At 29.6% G+C, this 18,086-nt stretch overlaps 2 protein-coding genes across 2 annotated transcripts; both read left to right on the top strand.

Moving 5' to 3' along the window:
- Nucleotides 1-673: 673 nt before the first annotated feature.
- LOC108769196 (putative uncharacterized protein DDB_G0282133) lies at nucleotides 674-5,330 on the top strand. Its single transcript, XM_018520057.1, has 6 exons — nucleotides 674-821; nucleotides 975-1,271; nucleotides 1,373-1,503; nucleotides 1,628-1,827; nucleotides 1,884-1,999; nucleotides 2,665-5,330. The coding sequence occupies exons 2-6, from the start codon at nucleotides 986-988 to the stop codon at nucleotides 5,322-5,324; spliced, it is 3,393 nt and encodes a 1,130-aa protein (XP_018375559.1). The 5' UTR covers nucleotides 674-821; nucleotides 975-985; the 3' UTR covers nucleotides 5,325-5,330.
- Nucleotides 5,331-6,117: 787 nt separating this feature from the next.
- On the top strand, nucleotides 6,118-16,355 carry LOC108768279 (uncharacterized). Its single transcript, XM_018518661.1, has 15 exons — nucleotides 6,118-6,357; nucleotides 7,992-8,062; nucleotides 8,175-8,313; nucleotides 9,557-9,734; nucleotides 9,882-10,016; nucleotides 10,095-10,373; nucleotides 10,636-13,993; nucleotides 14,235-14,242; nucleotides 14,437-14,512; nucleotides 14,782-14,986; nucleotides 15,091-15,271; nucleotides 15,438-15,608; nucleotides 15,698-15,850; nucleotides 15,936-16,028; nucleotides 16,135-16,355. Exons 1-15 carry the CDS (start codon nucleotides 6,301-6,303, stop codon nucleotides 16,353-16,355), a joined length of 5,325 nt encoding a protein of 1,774 aa, XP_018374163.1. The 5' UTR covers nucleotides 6,118-6,300.
- Nucleotides 16,356-18,086: the final 1,731 nt, after the last annotated feature.

The raw sequence follows: 18,086 nt of genomic DNA on the forward strand, positions 1-18,086 counted from the left end.
AATAACGAGCCGTCCAATCAGAGCTTTGGGGTATAAGTTCGATATTGTATTCCAGAGCTCTGATTGGACGGCTCGTTATTCCCTGTTGCCTGTGCCTATTGCTTGTGTTTCCAGCTTTAAGGAGAAATCTACCCCCTGTGAAACGCTAAACAATAGGCCTGTTCTTTTTGGCTGAACTTTTGCACCGGTTCATCTTTTTTCCTCTTCTTTCCTCCTGAAGAGAAAAGGAAGAAAGATGAACTGGTGCAAAAGTTCAGCCAAAAAGAACAGGCCTAATATCTCCTATGGAAAAATAGGGGTGATCCCGATTGACCACGGCTCGATTGGACACCACCAATCACAGCGACCGGTGCTTAGGAGCTTTGTCTCAAGCGCTGTGAGTGGCTCGTGTCCAATTGAGCCGTGTCCAACTGGGTGCCACCCGAAAAATATTAGTAGACTCGAAAAAAAATTAGATATTGTATGTACACTATTTGTTCCAATAGCTTTTTCACTTGTTTAATAATATTTTTTTATAAAAGGTATTTGAATAATTAGCTTTTGACACAATTGAAATGCACAATCTATGTTTATTAAAGTCTATGGACCGGATAGTGTGGGACAGTGACTGTCATCAGCGCCACGCGGACATTAGATGATCTGATAACTGAGAATACTACTGTGTAAGAAGATGGTCGAGAATTACGTTTGTGTTTGTTTAATTACTATTCTCTTTCTCTCTCTTTAGTCAAGATTTTTTTATATTTTACGTAAGAATGCGAATTCAACATTTTAAATACTGTGACATTTGATTGCTCAATATATAATTGAAAAAATAAACGGTGAGTATATATTGGGTCACATAAATAATATGTTTCAAAAAGTTATAAAAATTCAAGGAAAATAAGCAAAGTTTATTTTCTAACGGAGTTGTATTTTTATTGCTTATATATTATTAAAAATGAACTTTGTTCATCACAGTGTTTTGTACACAGAATCGTCATTGATGTCGTCGAGTTTTCTAACACAATCTCTCACCACTGAAGTATTCTTCAGAAATGCCAATGGAATACAGTTAACATTGGAAGAAAAAACAAGCTCGAATCTGTCCAATGTCGACATTATAAACTTTGCGTTGCGAAGTGAAAAACATTTTAATACCAATTTATGTTTAACGTTAGTCTGTGCATTTCTTTTTATATGGTTTGTGTCAGGAGCTTCAGTTCCTCTCATCGTATCAGCATGTCTTTTGATACTACAATGTAAATCATTTGTCACTTCTATCAAACAGGGTAAATTTGAATTCTTAATGTAAAGTTAAGTTTCTAACAGAAATCATCTTATAATAAGATAAACAGATTGTATTTTTTAATACATATGTTGTGTTTTATAGATACATTGTTGGTTGTTAAATCAGTAGGTGTACATATCGAAAATAAAAGAGGATTTGGTATATTTACATCGATAGAATTCTTACCATGGGATACAATAGAAGATATATTCATCAATGAAGTCATAAAAGGAGTGAGTTTATATATATGGATGCCTGCATTTATATTATGAAAAATGAACTAATTCAAGCTTCTAAATGATTTTAGCAAAGGGTGCTTTATTGTCTCACATTTATTGTGAAAGAATCAGTTGGTAGACAGGACTCAAGAAGATTAGTTCCACTATTTCAAGATCTATTACCCGAAAGAAAATGCCTGGAATACATATACGAACCCTTAGCCAATTTGATTGGCTCGACCAAGAAAAAGAATCTCTGCTAACTATTCCTGGTGCTTATTGGCTATGTCATAAAAAGAATATATACAAGTTCATCTTTAGATATCATCGTACAGTGAAGTAAGACATTAGTATTATCTTGTTAATTAAAAAAATTTATTTACATGTATTTTTAGAAATACCATACAATTTTCATATGGACGAGAATTATTAAAAATTATACGAAAAATTATAAAATGTCATCCCACGCAAGGTCAACAATTTGGCACGCAACACCTTCTTGTTACTTACAGTATCCTTTTCTTATTAATATTCAATTAAGGCTCCTGAGTAGTCGCTGTGGCCATGTTGGAATCGTGATGTCAGAAGCGAGGAATGACACGTTAATTTATGCACGATGCCATTTGTAAACAGAGACAATTTGGATGAAATTAAACGATGGGTTCGCTTTAAAATACTTGTAAAAATCGATGAAAACTGTCCTTTTCTTCCTTCATAGTCAGTAAATGGTCGTAAAAGACTTGTAAAGTGAGCCTATATTCTGGCAGAAACACACGGTTTCATAACTGTTGAAACGAGTTAAATATACACTTTTACGTATAAAATTCCAAGATAACTTTAGTTGTCATCGAAAATTACGACTTTGAGAAGTACGAAACAAGTCACATTTTCACAATTAAGCAAATAATAATGAAATGGCATTGTGCACAAATTTCGTCGTAACACACATACAAGCACGATCCCATGCCGTGTGCTCGCAGGCGAGCACACGGACATGGGCTCGCGCTTAAGTGTGTGGCTACCGATTTTGCCAGACCGCCGTCTGATACTGTGTCGCCACCGTCAACGCAGAGTTCTTGGCTGAGTAGTCAGGAGCCTTAATATTCTTTTCTTTAATAAGTCAGTCCTTATTTTAATGTGTAAATTCCTTTACTCTAATACAATTAAAAAATACAGATTATACATCTTGGACTCGACAAGACAAAATGTTTGCAATAATGAAATTTCAGCAACGAACTAATGCTGCAGCATTTTCACATGCGTTCGTATTAACTATAAAGATTTTCCCTTCGTCGGAGCACTCGTTATTCGATTTAAAATATCCCATTGTCAAAGAAGCTGACGCAGGTACTACATTCAAAGATTTGAATATTTCCTTGGATACCGAAGAGAAAATTATTAGCAACGTGATATCTGCCACTGATAAGGAATCTCCAAAGAAGGATACAATATGTCATACTAAAGAAATACATGCAAAATATGCTATTGAGGACATGATGTTAAGTAAAGCATTGGAAACAAAAATCAACTCTTTTCAAGATAATAAAATGGAGTCTGCGTCTTTGCGCGAGAATCTAGATAAAAGAATTGAAAATGCCACAATTACAGCTCAAATGCACTTTGTTGATAAACATAATAAAGAATTTCATAATGACGTACAAAAAAATAAATATACAGACTGTAATACTGAAGGATATGAAAAAAACATAGAACAATATTCTATCGATTGTGTTCAAGAACAATCTTTAAGAATAAATGAAACAAATAAAATTGAAGAGACACAGAAAATGAATGAAGAGGTAGAAACAGAATCAGCATTAATACAGAAGCAAAATCAACAAACACAAGATATCCAGAAATACAAAATATCTTCTTCATTAAAATCTCCTCTTACAGGAATGATAACAGGTAGCAACAATGAATGCTCATTAAATAAATTCAATTTTGATGAAAAATCGATACAGAAAGATGTTATTTGCACCAATAGTAAAGATAACTTAAATAACAATAAAAAGACGATCAGTGAAAATATAAATTCTAACAATGTATCACATCAAAATTTCATTGAGAAACAGATAAAGAATTCGAAATTCAACTTAATTATTGATCAACCGATGCAAAAGAATTTGCAGACCGAGATAAAGAATATAGATAAAGATTGTGTTCCAAAAACGATTGAAGAAAATGATAAGTCTATACACATTAACCAAGAAGATCATAATGAGACAAACTTAGAATTCCAAGAAAATAATAGACAATGTATTAAAACTTCAATGGATATTGACGATAAACAGTCGGAAAATCATATGCACAGTAAGTCATACAAAACTCGTAAACAAAAAAGTAGGGAATCTGAGAAAAAAACCATACCTGACAAAGTTTTGCGCTCCTCTAATATTACCGATTTAGTAATGGAAGGTTTAATGTTTACTATACGACAAGATCAGGATAGTGTAGCCGTGATTGAACAAAAGACTAAATTAGAAATAGACGAGGTCTTAGAAAATTCGGAAAAGGTAGAAACGAAAGCTGGAGAAAAATGTTTATTAAATTCAAGCTTATTAAGGTTGGAGAACTTGGTGACTATGATTGACTCTCCGCACAGTAAAGACGAAGAGCATAAAAATCACGCAATCGGCAAAAGTGCAAATCTATCCCCTTTTAATGTTTTTCCTAATGATATATATAATGATGTATATAATGTAAATATTAATGAAGTAGATACGGGAATGGATGAATCAAATGTTTCTAATTATGAGAGACATAATACGACGAAACATTTAAATCTGTACCAATCACGATGGCAACATCAATGCGTTTCCTCTAAGATTAATAATAGTTGTTCAACAAGCGGAATCTCGATAGAAAATCGGGAACAATTAATGGAATGGCAAGATAATAATTATGAGCAAGATAAAAATTATAAAAATAACACCGAAATTAGAAAACAAGAGCATTATTCCTGGGATAATATTCCTGAGATGTCGCTGTCTAAGAAAATAAATGCAGGACTGCAAAATACAGTATCACTAATTAACAGAAATATCGAAGAAATAGACAAATATGATAAATCGATGGAAGAACTTTATAGTTCTTCACTATCAAATTACTCGTTAAATTCAAGTAAGATGTCCACAGTTTCTGTAATTTCTGAGGACTCTAATTCGATTGAATTATCTTGCCGAGAGGCAAATGCTCCGAGAATAGTTTCGAACGAATCTATTACTATTGAACAAATGTCACCAGCCTTGCAGAACGTTTTGCGACACAGATGCAGAGCACGCAGGCTTTCTTCAACGACCAACAGTGGAATGTTTCAACAGAATGAACAGAAAATGCAATCTGTGGCATTGACAGAGGACACAATTTCCGAAACGGATATCTTGGAAGATAAACGTATAGATTCCAACATAGTAAATATTACAATTAATTCGGAAAAAATTAATAATAATGGGAAATCTTGTGCAATGATCAATAAGGACGCTCCGGAGATGAATAGAAACACAAAGAATTCGAATTCGAAAGGAAAGAACGGGACTCGTCGTACTTTACGAAGTTCGTCAAAGCATGATTCGCCAAGAAAATTACAGGATATCACAGAAGAGTTTTATTACGACTTGATGCATGTACACAACAAAGACAATGCCATTCGAAAGAAATGTCTCAGGCAAAAACAAAAATCTTTGAACAATCTCGACGGCATTAAAAACGGCAAAGTACGTATAGAAATGTTGAAGTTCATTCAGGACATCACGGAGGGTGTTAGAGTGGTGGTGAAACGGCTAAATATAGACAATAAATCTAATTTATTAGAGAAAAATTCTAATTTAATTTAACAATGTACTCTCATTAAAAATTTATTGCGAAGTTATAAGAAAATAATTTTGTTATATTTACACTCATATATTCTTTATTATATATATTATATAAATACATTGTTCTTTGTAGCTGCACTGAATTACACATTGCTGAAGCTCGTTTTACTATCGCCAAATTTTAAATATATTTTAGTCAAATTATAATATATATTAACATTTATTTCATTTTAAGTACAAGTGATAATAGTTCAGTTACAAAAAACAGACGAATCGTTCGTAAAGCACAATGAATTATAAATAAGATGATTGTGACTTCAGATTTTCAGCGTCTTACTCTTATCCTGATTCTAATAGAATTAGTTAAATATACTGTTACATTAATATAAATTACATTAATATGAATAGTACATTTTTATTAAGGACTCTTGTATTTTAATTTTTTTCAAAAAGTTTATGGTTAAAGAAAGATATTTTTTTCCAAATTTTTATTTATTTTTATATTTTTTTATTAAAAGGAAAAGAGTATTACACTTTCTTGTAAACATTAATGTTGGATTAAAAAGGATTTATATGTATACACACACACACACACAAACACACACACACATATATATGTGTGTGTATGTATATATATTTATTTATTAGATATATTTACTAGATTTATTAAAATATATTTTATGAATCAGCACATAGAATAAACAAAATTTTATCATTAATGTTAAAGAAACTAAAGACACTAAAAGTGAGTAATTTATTCGGTGCGACAAGAAACATAATTAGGAAATATAACATTTAAATATCAGAATTTGTTGCAACATCGAACATAAAAATGATCGACGTAGGCGTAATCGAATTTTGGACAGTGCACTATCCCTGTTCAACTTGTTGCACCATGTGCACCAGTTCAGATGTTCAGGTAATGCGAAAATAAAGAACAGACCTACAGTTTTCGTGAATACATCGTTCGAAAATTGACAGCGGGAAAAGTGTCGGTATGTACATACTTGCTGAAGCAAAACGTGCACTGTGCAGGAACCGACTAATTTTTCCAGTCAGTATTACCCGTTATTATTTAGTATAATATGGATAATGATAGCATGAATTTTCATAATATCATAGACAGTATCGTAAGTATTAAACAGGATGTATTTTTAAGCAACTTAATTGTACGAGGATGCATGTGGAAATGTGAGGTTAGGTTAGGTTAAATTATAGCATTAAATTAATTCTACATACATAAAAAACACTTCTTGACATTTAAAGAAGATTCTTCTTGGCCTGAATTGTACCGAAAATGTATGAAAATTCGTTAAGGCAATGTACACATGCTCTTGGAATTTTTAGACCGCCGGAAAACTTTTGCGATCACGCCGACATGCCGGTAGCGAGATCGTTTCGTCTTCCTGTGGATTCGCTTTTTATAATTGAATATTAATCGTATATTTTTCATCCTTTCTCTGTTTCTCTTCAGTGTCTGTTTTTACAGCTAGTATTTTCTGTTAATAAAGCGAAATAAATATCTGTACGAAATTTGATGAAAACAAAGAGGAAAGTTCTAATGTAATTCAGTGTGTAGAAATAAAAGACAAATCTTTAATCTTATTGGATTTGGAGTGCAATATGTTTCAGCAGAAATAATTGACTGCTGAAAAAATCAAGCGGTTATATGATTATTGGATGTATTTTTTATGTCTTTTGTTTTATACAAAATATGCAATTATATTTTCTAAAATAATCTAAAACATTCATATATACTGTAAGGTTTAATCTTAGAAGGATAAGCATACTTATATTTGACGATGAAATTTAAATTGCATTTCTTAAATAATTTTTATAATATATTTTATTTTTTACATATTTTACACATTTTATGTTTTAGTATTTGTTTTGGTAAGGTATACAGGTATCTTAAATAGCGGACACTAATCATATAGCACTAGTCCTGATTGAAAATTGTTAAAAATTGAATCGAAAAGTTTTCTATCATTTTGCAATTTTCGTGATAGTTAATGGTTGGGCAGCCGGATACGCGCTTATTCGGCAATATTTATAAATTAATATTTTGTCAACACACACCATTGCGAAAATTGCAAAATTGTAGAGGACTTTTCGACTCAATTTTTAATTAGGAATAACGCTATATGATTAATATCTGCTATTTAAAAAACATCTTGTATACTATAAATAAAATAAAATTCAATATTATGCAAATATTTGTTCTAAAGTCTTGTGTCCACGATGCTAGAAATCGGTCCGAGATCTCGGATGAAGAAAGCATTGATCAATCGCAATGGTCATGTGATCAAATTGTTCAAATGTGATTTGTTAATTTTTTTTCTGTCCGAGATCTTGGATCGATTTCTAGCATTGTGGACATTGGGCTTAAGGCATAGTTGCACTAACATTGCTTTAACTTTAAGTGAGGCTTAAAACTCTCCCTCTCTTTCGGCTTCAAAGAGAGAAAGTGAGAGTTTTGAGTCTCTTAAAGTCAAATTAACATTGGCGCAAATCAGGTTTCAATCTAAAAAAAATTAATATTTTTTAATATATTTCCAAGACTATGAATAACTAGCTAAAGGTTAAAGAATATTTACTGGCTCATATATTTAATAGCGTTAATATTTCTTTTCTGCTTTTGTCAATATTTTTCAATCATTTAGATATGGTTTAATAAAAAATTTTCAGGAACATGATTATAAAGTAAAGAAAGCGAAAGAATCAATGTTGTTATTGAAACAGAAAATGGGCAAAACAGAGTAAGTGTTTCTTAAGTGTTTCTATTTTTTGTATTAGATTAATTTTTTATTAAATTAATTTTGATATGCTATTGATATCATGGAAAGATTAATGGAATTTTTACTGTTTCAGTGTTTTAATTAAGCAATATACTCAAAATATGAAAGAAGTTGAAAATTTAAAATCAAGCTTGGAAGTCGCAAAGAAAGAGGCCATACACATAATATCCGATTATTCGTCTGCCAAAGATGAGATAAAGGAATTAAAATGTGTAAATAAATAATTCTATTCTAGATTAATTTATTATTAGCATACTTTTATAAAGTATTTATAAAATAATTTAGCTTTCCGTAAAGAAACTTTTCAAGCTGATATTTAGAAATACGAAAAATTATGAAAGAATTGATACATAAATATTATCCATATACGTATTTAAGAATTTGTGTATTTAAAATTTAGATTCCAATTTTGATATGAAATCATGTATTCACTGATGATTATTCGATTTAACTCTCGGAAAATCTTATGATAATGTATTAAATCACATTAATAAAATTCGTTATGCTTTTATAGAGCAATAAGCATATCTAGAATTACATTAAAAAAAAAAAAAGAAAAAACAAGATTATAGATAAATATATTTAGTTCTGTGTCAAGTATATTTTATCAGATAAAATCAGAGTAATCACTTCTCAGATAGTCAAATCTGCTAATGGCATGTACTGCAAACTTTTGTATTTTATATTAGTAGAACTGTAACAACCGCCGATGTAGATCTCAGTTTACTGTTTTTTAATATTGATAGAAATGTATCGGAAAATGAGCAAGCATTACGACATAATGGCAAGATATGCTCCATTCTTGCTATATTTCTGTTGTTCTGGCTGGCGAGTCATAAGGGCAAGCTTAAAGAGAAAAGGACATAGTGGATCACAGCAATCTGTTCTAAAATTAGAATCGAATTGCTAATAACTGTTGGCATATTTACTAATATTTTACTATCTGGGTTATTAGGAGATAACATTTACAAAATTATGTTTAGGATATATGCAGATAATACAACTATTTGTGAATATTTATTTTGCGTGAATAAGCAAGTTTCGATCACAATTAGCTCGAAAAGTTAATCCATTTATTTTTGCATGTTAACTGACGCTTTTTTATTTTGTCTGAAAAATCATATTTTGTATCATCGATACGTGTTGACAAGTGCAGATTTTAGTGCAATACAAAATTTACAATGCATAGATGTGTGTATTTTTGTAGTATGTAATTATTTATAGTATTAGCTTTTATTTTCTTTAATTTCTTTTTAAGAAAATATTGACACTAGAGATTGAATATGTGAATATTATATCTCGATGAATGATTATACAATTTTATTTTATACATCTATGCTAGTTTGCTCATATTGACTGTTCATATTGATTAGATTTTTTTATAAGTGGGTCGTTCTTTATTTTAATTATTATCACATTTTATATGTGTTAACAATAATATTTTTTTAATTTCAGAAAATTGTAGAATATGAGCAAAGTAATGAAAGATTAATGAACAGGACAAAGAACTATGACATAAATATAGCTGCAGATAAACAGAGTATACAACAATTAACATGTAAAGTAAAAGAACTGGAAGAAGAACAGTTGGTTAAAATTATGGAACATAATTTGGACAAGTCATCCTTCGAAGGTAGCGATAAATTAAACGTCTCTTATATTGTATTATTTCTGTTATTTCTATTATCTGTGTTATGTCTTATGTATGTATTATTCGATATATACAAAAATTAAATTTGTTTACTATTTATGTCTAAATAAGATTATTCTTTGTTTACAGATAAAATTAAAAAATTGGAACATGAATTAAAAACGTTAAAAAAGGACGATATATCAACTGTGACAAAAAAAGGTAGTAAAAAAAAGGAGAAAATGATAATTTCTACAAATGTTGATACGGCTAAGCCAAATATAAGTAAGTACAAAAGAAAGTACAAAACTTAAAACAAATATTTTTTTATTGTTACATACTTATTATGTGAATCATTTATAGGTATAAAATCTACTTCAGATGTTGGTATTAATGTATCACTGTGTAATATTGAATCAAGTGTAAAATGCGAAGTACGAGACCAAAATATTATGACCGATGAATTTTATCACACAAAAAATGATCCACATCCATTGTTTTGTGAAAAATGTGAAGCTCATTTGCTCCCAGAGTCGACTCCTGAAAAAATATTCAAAACCATGGCCGCATGTCCAAAATTAATTGAGAAAGATTTACCTCCTTCACCGAAAAAGATTTATTCGCCACCATGTTCATTACCTAGTAAGTAACAGTAACTAATGCAATGTCATATGTGTTAATCATATACATTATTTGATTGTATATGATTAACATTTTCAGATATCATTACTTACAGGGTGTCCGGAAAAAAGCTATATCGACCTATATAGTTTTTTTCCTTGTTTTTGGGTCCCGAATCACTTCCCGAAGTATTGCGGGCACTTTTCCGGACACCCTGTATAATATATCTATATTACATTATATTATTATATTTATTATGTTTACATCTATTTTTAATTTTTAGATACCTACCCGGGTTTTACAAATAGAAATGAAGACTCTCTCTCTAAAATATCACCTATACCTCATCTACGTCCTTACAGCCCATGTAGTGATTCAATAACAGGCAATATAAAATCACAATCAGGAAGGTCATCCACAATGACACAAATTTGCGAAAATGTTGAATTAAGGAATACGGATATTTCACATATACCACTTGTAGCCAATATACCCAGTAATCTCAATGCAATTCCTACCTTGTCTCAAAATAGGAACTGTGCAAGGGAGCATTTCTGCTCTGATGATTTACGAATTAAACACTCTATATCTATTAAAAAAATGAAAAGAAAAATTCGATCATTAAAAAGAAAAATGAGAAAGTTTCGAAGACTGAAGAAAAAAATAGATACTAATTCTCGTTGTCGTTGCGTTATGAATCATAAGGATGATGTCTCGCTAAATTCAAATCTAATTTCTTTAATCTGTAAAGGTGTGGCAGAATATTTCAATGAGAAAAAAGAAGCATGTCCTAAAAATGAACGAGATATCGATTCGGAAAAGTGTACTTGTTGCTCAAAAAGAATAGAGCTAAAAAGGAGACAATCATGTAATGCATATGAAAGCATGTTTTCGAAAATTGAAAATTTCGATGAAAATGAACGAGTACGAGATACATGTTGTGATAAAACTGAGAATGCTACGAATATTATTGATGTTTTACAATTTAATCATACATCTAGGAATATGTTGTCGAGTGTGCATAAGAATTCATACTCCAATATAAATATGTCCAGCACATCTCTTAATGATATTGAAATTGACCAAGAGTTTCTTCATAAGCAAAATACATTGCATTCAGTAGAAGTAGTACCTATTGAGAATAGTTTAACGATGTCACGTTTAAGCGTTGACAAATTATACGTAAGCAACGATAACTTAAATAAAGATAGTGTAGACGCTAACGATATAGATAATCAAACTGTAACTAGAACAATGTCCTTCTCTAACAATAAAAAATCTTTGGATCATATTGATGGAAAAACTGTCGACATTAATGCAGAGGAAAATAAAATAAAAAGAAACGATGAAATTGTACATAAAGATGAGTCTAGTGAAATATGTACAAATGATATCTCAAGTAAAGATGATATAGAAGATATCGATATGGATAATCAGAAAATTGGAATGATATCTTTATTTAAAGATGAAAATTTTTTTGATCATACTAATGATAAAACTGTCGACATTAATGAAAAGGAAAATAAAATAGAAAAAAAGGGCCAAAGTGTACATAAAAATGAAGTTGGCGAAATATGCACAGGGGATGATTTCTTAAGTAATCATACTATTAAAGCTATTGATATCCAGACAGAAACTAGAAATATATCTAAAAATGAAAATTCTACTGATAATGGCAAAATTGTTGATATCGATACAGAAAGTGAAATGAAAAGAAATAGTCAAAGTATGCATAATGATAAGATTAGCGAAATATATGCAAGCGATGATCTTTTCGACAAAAATAATGTAAAAGCTATTGATACGGATAATCAGATAGAAGCTAGAACAATATTCTTATCTAACGATACAAATTCCACTTATCATGCTTATAGTAAAATTATTGACGTAAATGCAGAAGAAAATAAAATAAAAACAAAGGACCAAAACATAAATGAAGATAAGCTTGATGAAATACATGCAAGCGATAATCTTTTAAGCAACAGTAATGTAGAAATTACTGATACGGATAACCAGACAGAAACTAGAACAATATTATTATCTAACAATGAAAATTCTCTTATTGATGACAAAATTGTTGATATTAATGCAGACAAAATTGAAATAAAAAGAAAGTGCCAAAATATATACAAAGATGTGCTTGGTAAAATAAACACAAGCGATAATATCTTAAGCCAAGATAATATAGAAGCTGTTGATATGGATAGCCAGACAAAAACTAGAATGGCATCCTTATTTAACAACGAAAATTCCACTGATCTTGCTCATAGTCAAAGTGTCGTTATTAATGTAGAAAAACGTAATGTAATGAGAAAAGGCCAAAATCTACACAAAGCTAAAGTTGGCGATCGCTTATTAAAAAATTTACGAAATTTAAAGAGAAAGAAGCAACCAATTTCGCACATAAATAAGCAAGAGAATATTAAACCATATTCAGATCATAATTTTGAAAATCTTGAATTAGCAAAAAAACCGCGAATTGAAAACGAAAAAGAGATTAACGACAGTTCATTAAATCATATTAAAAATTTGAAAAGAAATTTAGATATACAAGCAGAATCTACAAATAAACAAACAGACGATAAATTATGCTCTAATCATTATGAACCGAAAAAAGTACGAATCGCACATACTCCAAAAATACCAGTTTATCAATTGAGCGTCAATAGAAATAATTCTACACATTGTACGATAAGAAATATAGCTACTTTAGCTACTTTAGCGATTCGACAAAAAAATAATGTAAATCAACAATTAAATACTGACAAAGATAATTCATTAATTAAAAGCAAGAAGGATCCTATAACGAATAAGAAATGTGATGAGGAAAACGTCAAGTCTATCCAAACAAATAGTAATATTGACGAAAGACCTGTAAACAAAAAAGATTTAGATTTGATGAATACTGAAAATTCTCTTCAAAATAATAATATCACTCCATCTGCTATTAATATTGAACATGTTTCTAAGCTTGCGAAATGTGATGATGTGATTGAAGGTACAATCAACAAAAATATTTCAATAGATAGAGTAGTAGGAGAGACTTTGAACAATAGTGACGAGTCGAATGTAGTACATAACAATATTGTAAACGATACAACGAATAATTTAAAACTTGAAAAATCAATTTCATTGAGAACACGCGTTATTACCCGCTCTGTATATAAAGACTTAAAACATGACAAAGCCAGTGAAGCATTAGATACAATTAAAACTAGAAAAGAGATGTCGCCAACCGCTGAATTGGAATATGCTTCTGAGACATTTGAAAATGAAAGTCACAACGATTACAATATACTAAAGGATGCGATTTTAAATGATGAATCGTCGGTTCTATCTGATCGATCAAACGTGGAAGCAACGCCAAGTGAAAATCATAATAATAACGGAATATTTGACGGAACTATTGCAGTTCTACATTCACCATCACCGAGAGACGTCAATGAAATGAAAAATGCAAGAAACATACAAGAAGAAACGTGTACTAGTAATAGAGCAATTAAAATGCAGGCTATCAAAACTCAAAATAAAAATCTAGTCATGAGTCAACGAAATAAAAAAATGGAACTTATCTTTGTCCCTCAAAATTTCGAGGAATCTCAGGCGCCAATGTCACGACTACATAAATATATTAATAAAAAGCAATGTACCAAAAAACATAAATTATCATATAAAGAAATAAAATACGCTTGTAAAATAACAGGTATATTTAACAAAAATATGATTTCAAGATATAACTTTTGAAATGAATAAAAAATAATTATATTTAGATCTCTCTGACAATCTATATTCCAAGTTCAGTAATTGATATAAACATGAATAAAATTTTATAAAAAGATCAAAATATATATTTTCTTAAAGAAATTAAAAAAAAACTCTTAGTTTTAAATGCTTTCTCTTAAAATATACTGTCCTTTTAATTATTAAACAAGATTATTAATTTAATTCTATATATATTAGGTGTTAAACTTAATTCCTGCCGTTTTTCGTCTCCAAAATTGATTTGTTTCGAAGGGAAATATCCTAATCAAAGTATTATTAATTAGTAATAAAGTAGAAAATGGAGGAAATTACTTTGATTAAGATTCTATATATGATTCTATACATGACGATATAAAAGTAAAATTGGAAAATACTTGCGGACCTCGTATCATAGCCAAGTTAGTATGCCATTTTGTGACTTTTAGATATGTAAAAATGTCAGATTAAGTTACATGTATTAAAGGTATTATTTCATTATATTAATGGAGCAGTACATAGCAAACAGTTAGTTTCTAAAAAACAATAATTTAACATTTATCTTGTTTAACTACAGAAACATTAAAGCATTGATTAAAATGAAGCAATATATATTATAAAGTTATAAAGTTAGTTTGCATATTAAATGAATAAAAAGAGGTAAATAATATTTCTTTTGCGTCCATTTTAGATGCATAGTGGAGTTTATAATAGACGAAGTCGATCATACAGAAGCTTTGGATAAATCATTTACTCCCCCAGCACCATTGATGACGAAATTTGAACAGAAGATCATAACGTTATTATTCGATTTGGAAGCATCGAAACCAATGGTGATTTATTTCGTACAAGCCGCCATCGAATTTCATATGTTTAGACTTGATAGTAATGTGAAGGTATATTATTTTATTTGTCTATAATAGAATATAAAAATTTGAATCACGTTGTTATAATAACAACACTTTTCAGTTTTAAATTACTAACACTTTTACGTACGTAGGACCCGGTTGATTCGCTCACGCGGATATATGTCGTCCTGTCACGTATTCAGAAGGATAGAGAAAAAATACGCATGATGTGTTGCAGTGCTCTCTATTGCATGAATCTTAAATCAATAGCTGTTTTAAATACAATATTAACGTGCTGGTCTGAAGTTCTTCCGAATGCCGAGATGAACAAAGGTATCGTATACATTACAATGCAAGAGAATCCAGTTTGTCAAGAAAAACAACGATAAATTCGATACATCACTGACACAGTGATGAATGACTTCAGCTTTAATCATTGAAATCGTGCACAAAATTGCATCGTTTATGTTCATAAATGTATATTGTTTAATTCTTCCAGAAATATTATCAAAATGCATAGCCTTTCTTATCAACTCAGTACAGATTAGTACCGATAAGGACCGAATATTAAAGAAATTAAAACATTTAAAATCATTGATATTGAAATGTTATAACTATACTAGCGAAACAGCAAATGATATTGTTAAGGAACTTATGACTGCTCTTAAAGGTAAACATATTTTCCGTATCACGTTTTTTTTCTATTGTATTAATTAACTGCAAATTATATTAATTAATTGCAAATTATATTTTGTTTAGCTAAACGGATCGAGGGTTTGGATACAGCCATTATACTTATTGCAAAGCGAGAAAAGGCACAATGGACATATAAAAATATTATTGAATCTGTTCTATTACCAATGATTCTAAGCAATCAACATCCCTGCATATATAGTGCATTTTCTTTACTCGGTAAGTTTATTTTTTTAATTTATTGTATTATATATTTTTGATGAAGGAATATTAATGTATTCGATATTTTATTATGTACTTACAGGAAGGCTTTTGCGCGCATTCCCATTACAAGATAAAGATCAAATTGTGCACGGCATCTCTGAACAGCTTTGTGTCCTCATTCAATCTGGCCAAGGTAGTACATTCATTTTGTGTGTATAAAAAGCTAATTTTCAACACACCAATAACACATATTTTTATATACACACTATACATATATAACCTGATTAATTTTTAAACAGGTTCACACGATCGACAAGAAGGCATAATATCTGCGTTGCTCAGCCTTTCCAGACATAAATTCGACGTTATATCGTGGCCTGTAATAACATGGACGCCGAGTAAATCTTTAAGACCGATTGTCGACACACAATTACAGACGTTCTTACATACACGTACTTCAAAATTTTGGAAAGAATATTTACAGAAAAAAAATATTAAACTTATCCAAAGTAAAACGTGAAATGTTGATGAAATTAAGTAAGTGTAATTTGTCGTTCAATCTTTGTGTAATCAACAACTCAATGCTAACAACTCACATAATTTTTAATTAATTAAGCAGAATTACAATAAGAAATGTGTTGATTACGAACATAACGTTTAATGTTTAAAATTTGATATACATCTATTTATTGTTTGGTTTTAGCGAAGTTATAATACTTATAGTTTATATTTGATGACATAACATCTAGCTTTATTTCGCTGTTGTCATCTTGCTTGCCATGTTTATCTAATATAATTATTTAATTTTTCTATTAATTCACACATATTAGAATATATATTTATTTTTTGAATATGGATTAATTTTCACTCTTAAATTTTGTACAGTTCTGCTTGTCAAAAAATTGTTTTTTATAGTTCTAGTATTTATAGAAGAAAATTACATTTTATTTTATTATAAAATATTAAAATGTTTTCTTTTGATTTAGAACAAATTGATATTTCTTCTAAAAATATATAAATATTATAAAATTACGTCTTTTATATCGCTTATTACTTTTCACGTAATTTCTCTGTTAAATATTTAAAAAATAATTACTCTCTGATTTTCATTTAAAAATTCAAAGGCTTAAAAATAATACATCTATATATTGTGTGGCCAAGCTAAATAATAATTTAAAGAGATGAATAAAAACATAATTAAATCAATAAGGTTATGATAAAGAATTATAAATAACTATTTTGTAGGTACCAGTATCTACTGTTGGATTTGACCAAAATTTAATACATTTTATATTCCTTAAATACAAAATGTATTTATCCAGTGAAATAAAATGAGATATTTGTATGATTATAACACTTCGATCTATTTCATGAGAAACACATTGAATTAATAATAATGATGTAATCTTCTTACGGACTCTTCCAAATTCAACAACAAAAAACTCGAAAACCAGGGCGAATAAGAGTCAGCGTGGTAATTAATATGCAATCTTAATTCTTCAATTCAAATTAGAATCTTTATTCCAACAATAGTACGTTTCGGTTCACTTTGGAACCATCTTCAGCAAACAAATTTAAAATATCAATCCCTTCATGTCAAAGAAAAATCACCATCAGATTAGCAGATTTGATGTTATAATCTATTTCTACATCGAATTATCTACATTGAATTAAATTGCATTTCTGAAATAGCATTGTAGAACAAACATTAATATTAAATTGTTTCAACTGATATTATTTTACTTTGTAATATTATTCGAAATATATATCACAAGATGTCGCTGGATGTGTGTATATATTAGAATATCAATAAAAAAATAAGATATAATAAAATGAATAAATCGCGTCAAACATCGATCACGCTGCTTAAAAATTTCCAAACAAGAGAGATTTTGTAGTTTTTATTTTAATATAATAATGATAAAAGTAATTATAGTAGCAATAATAATATATAATAATAATAATAATAGATAATATTTAACATATCGTAAGTTTCCATTCACAGAGCACGCTAAGTTAGTACATGTACAAGGTTTCTTTACAAAAATAATAACAATGTTTTTTGATGCAACATTGCCGATCGATAATATCTCTCTTTTTACCTTTGTTAAAATGCCGTTTAGCAACTTTCAGATCAATTCTTAGCCGTTTCCAAATTAACTGATATCTTTGGTATGTAATGTCGGATAGCATATTATAGAGGTTTGGTATATCGGGTGAGAGTATCCACTATTATCCACCGTAATAAAAT

Source organism: Trachymyrmex cornetzi, unplaced genomic scaffold, assembly GCF_001594075.2.
Source record: "Trachymyrmex cornetzi isolate Tcor2-1 unplaced genomic scaffold, Tcor1.1 scaffold122, whole genome shotgun sequence".
NCBI classification, from domain to species: Eukaryota; Metazoa; Arthropoda; class Insecta; order Hymenoptera; family Formicidae; genus Trachymyrmex; species Trachymyrmex cornetzi.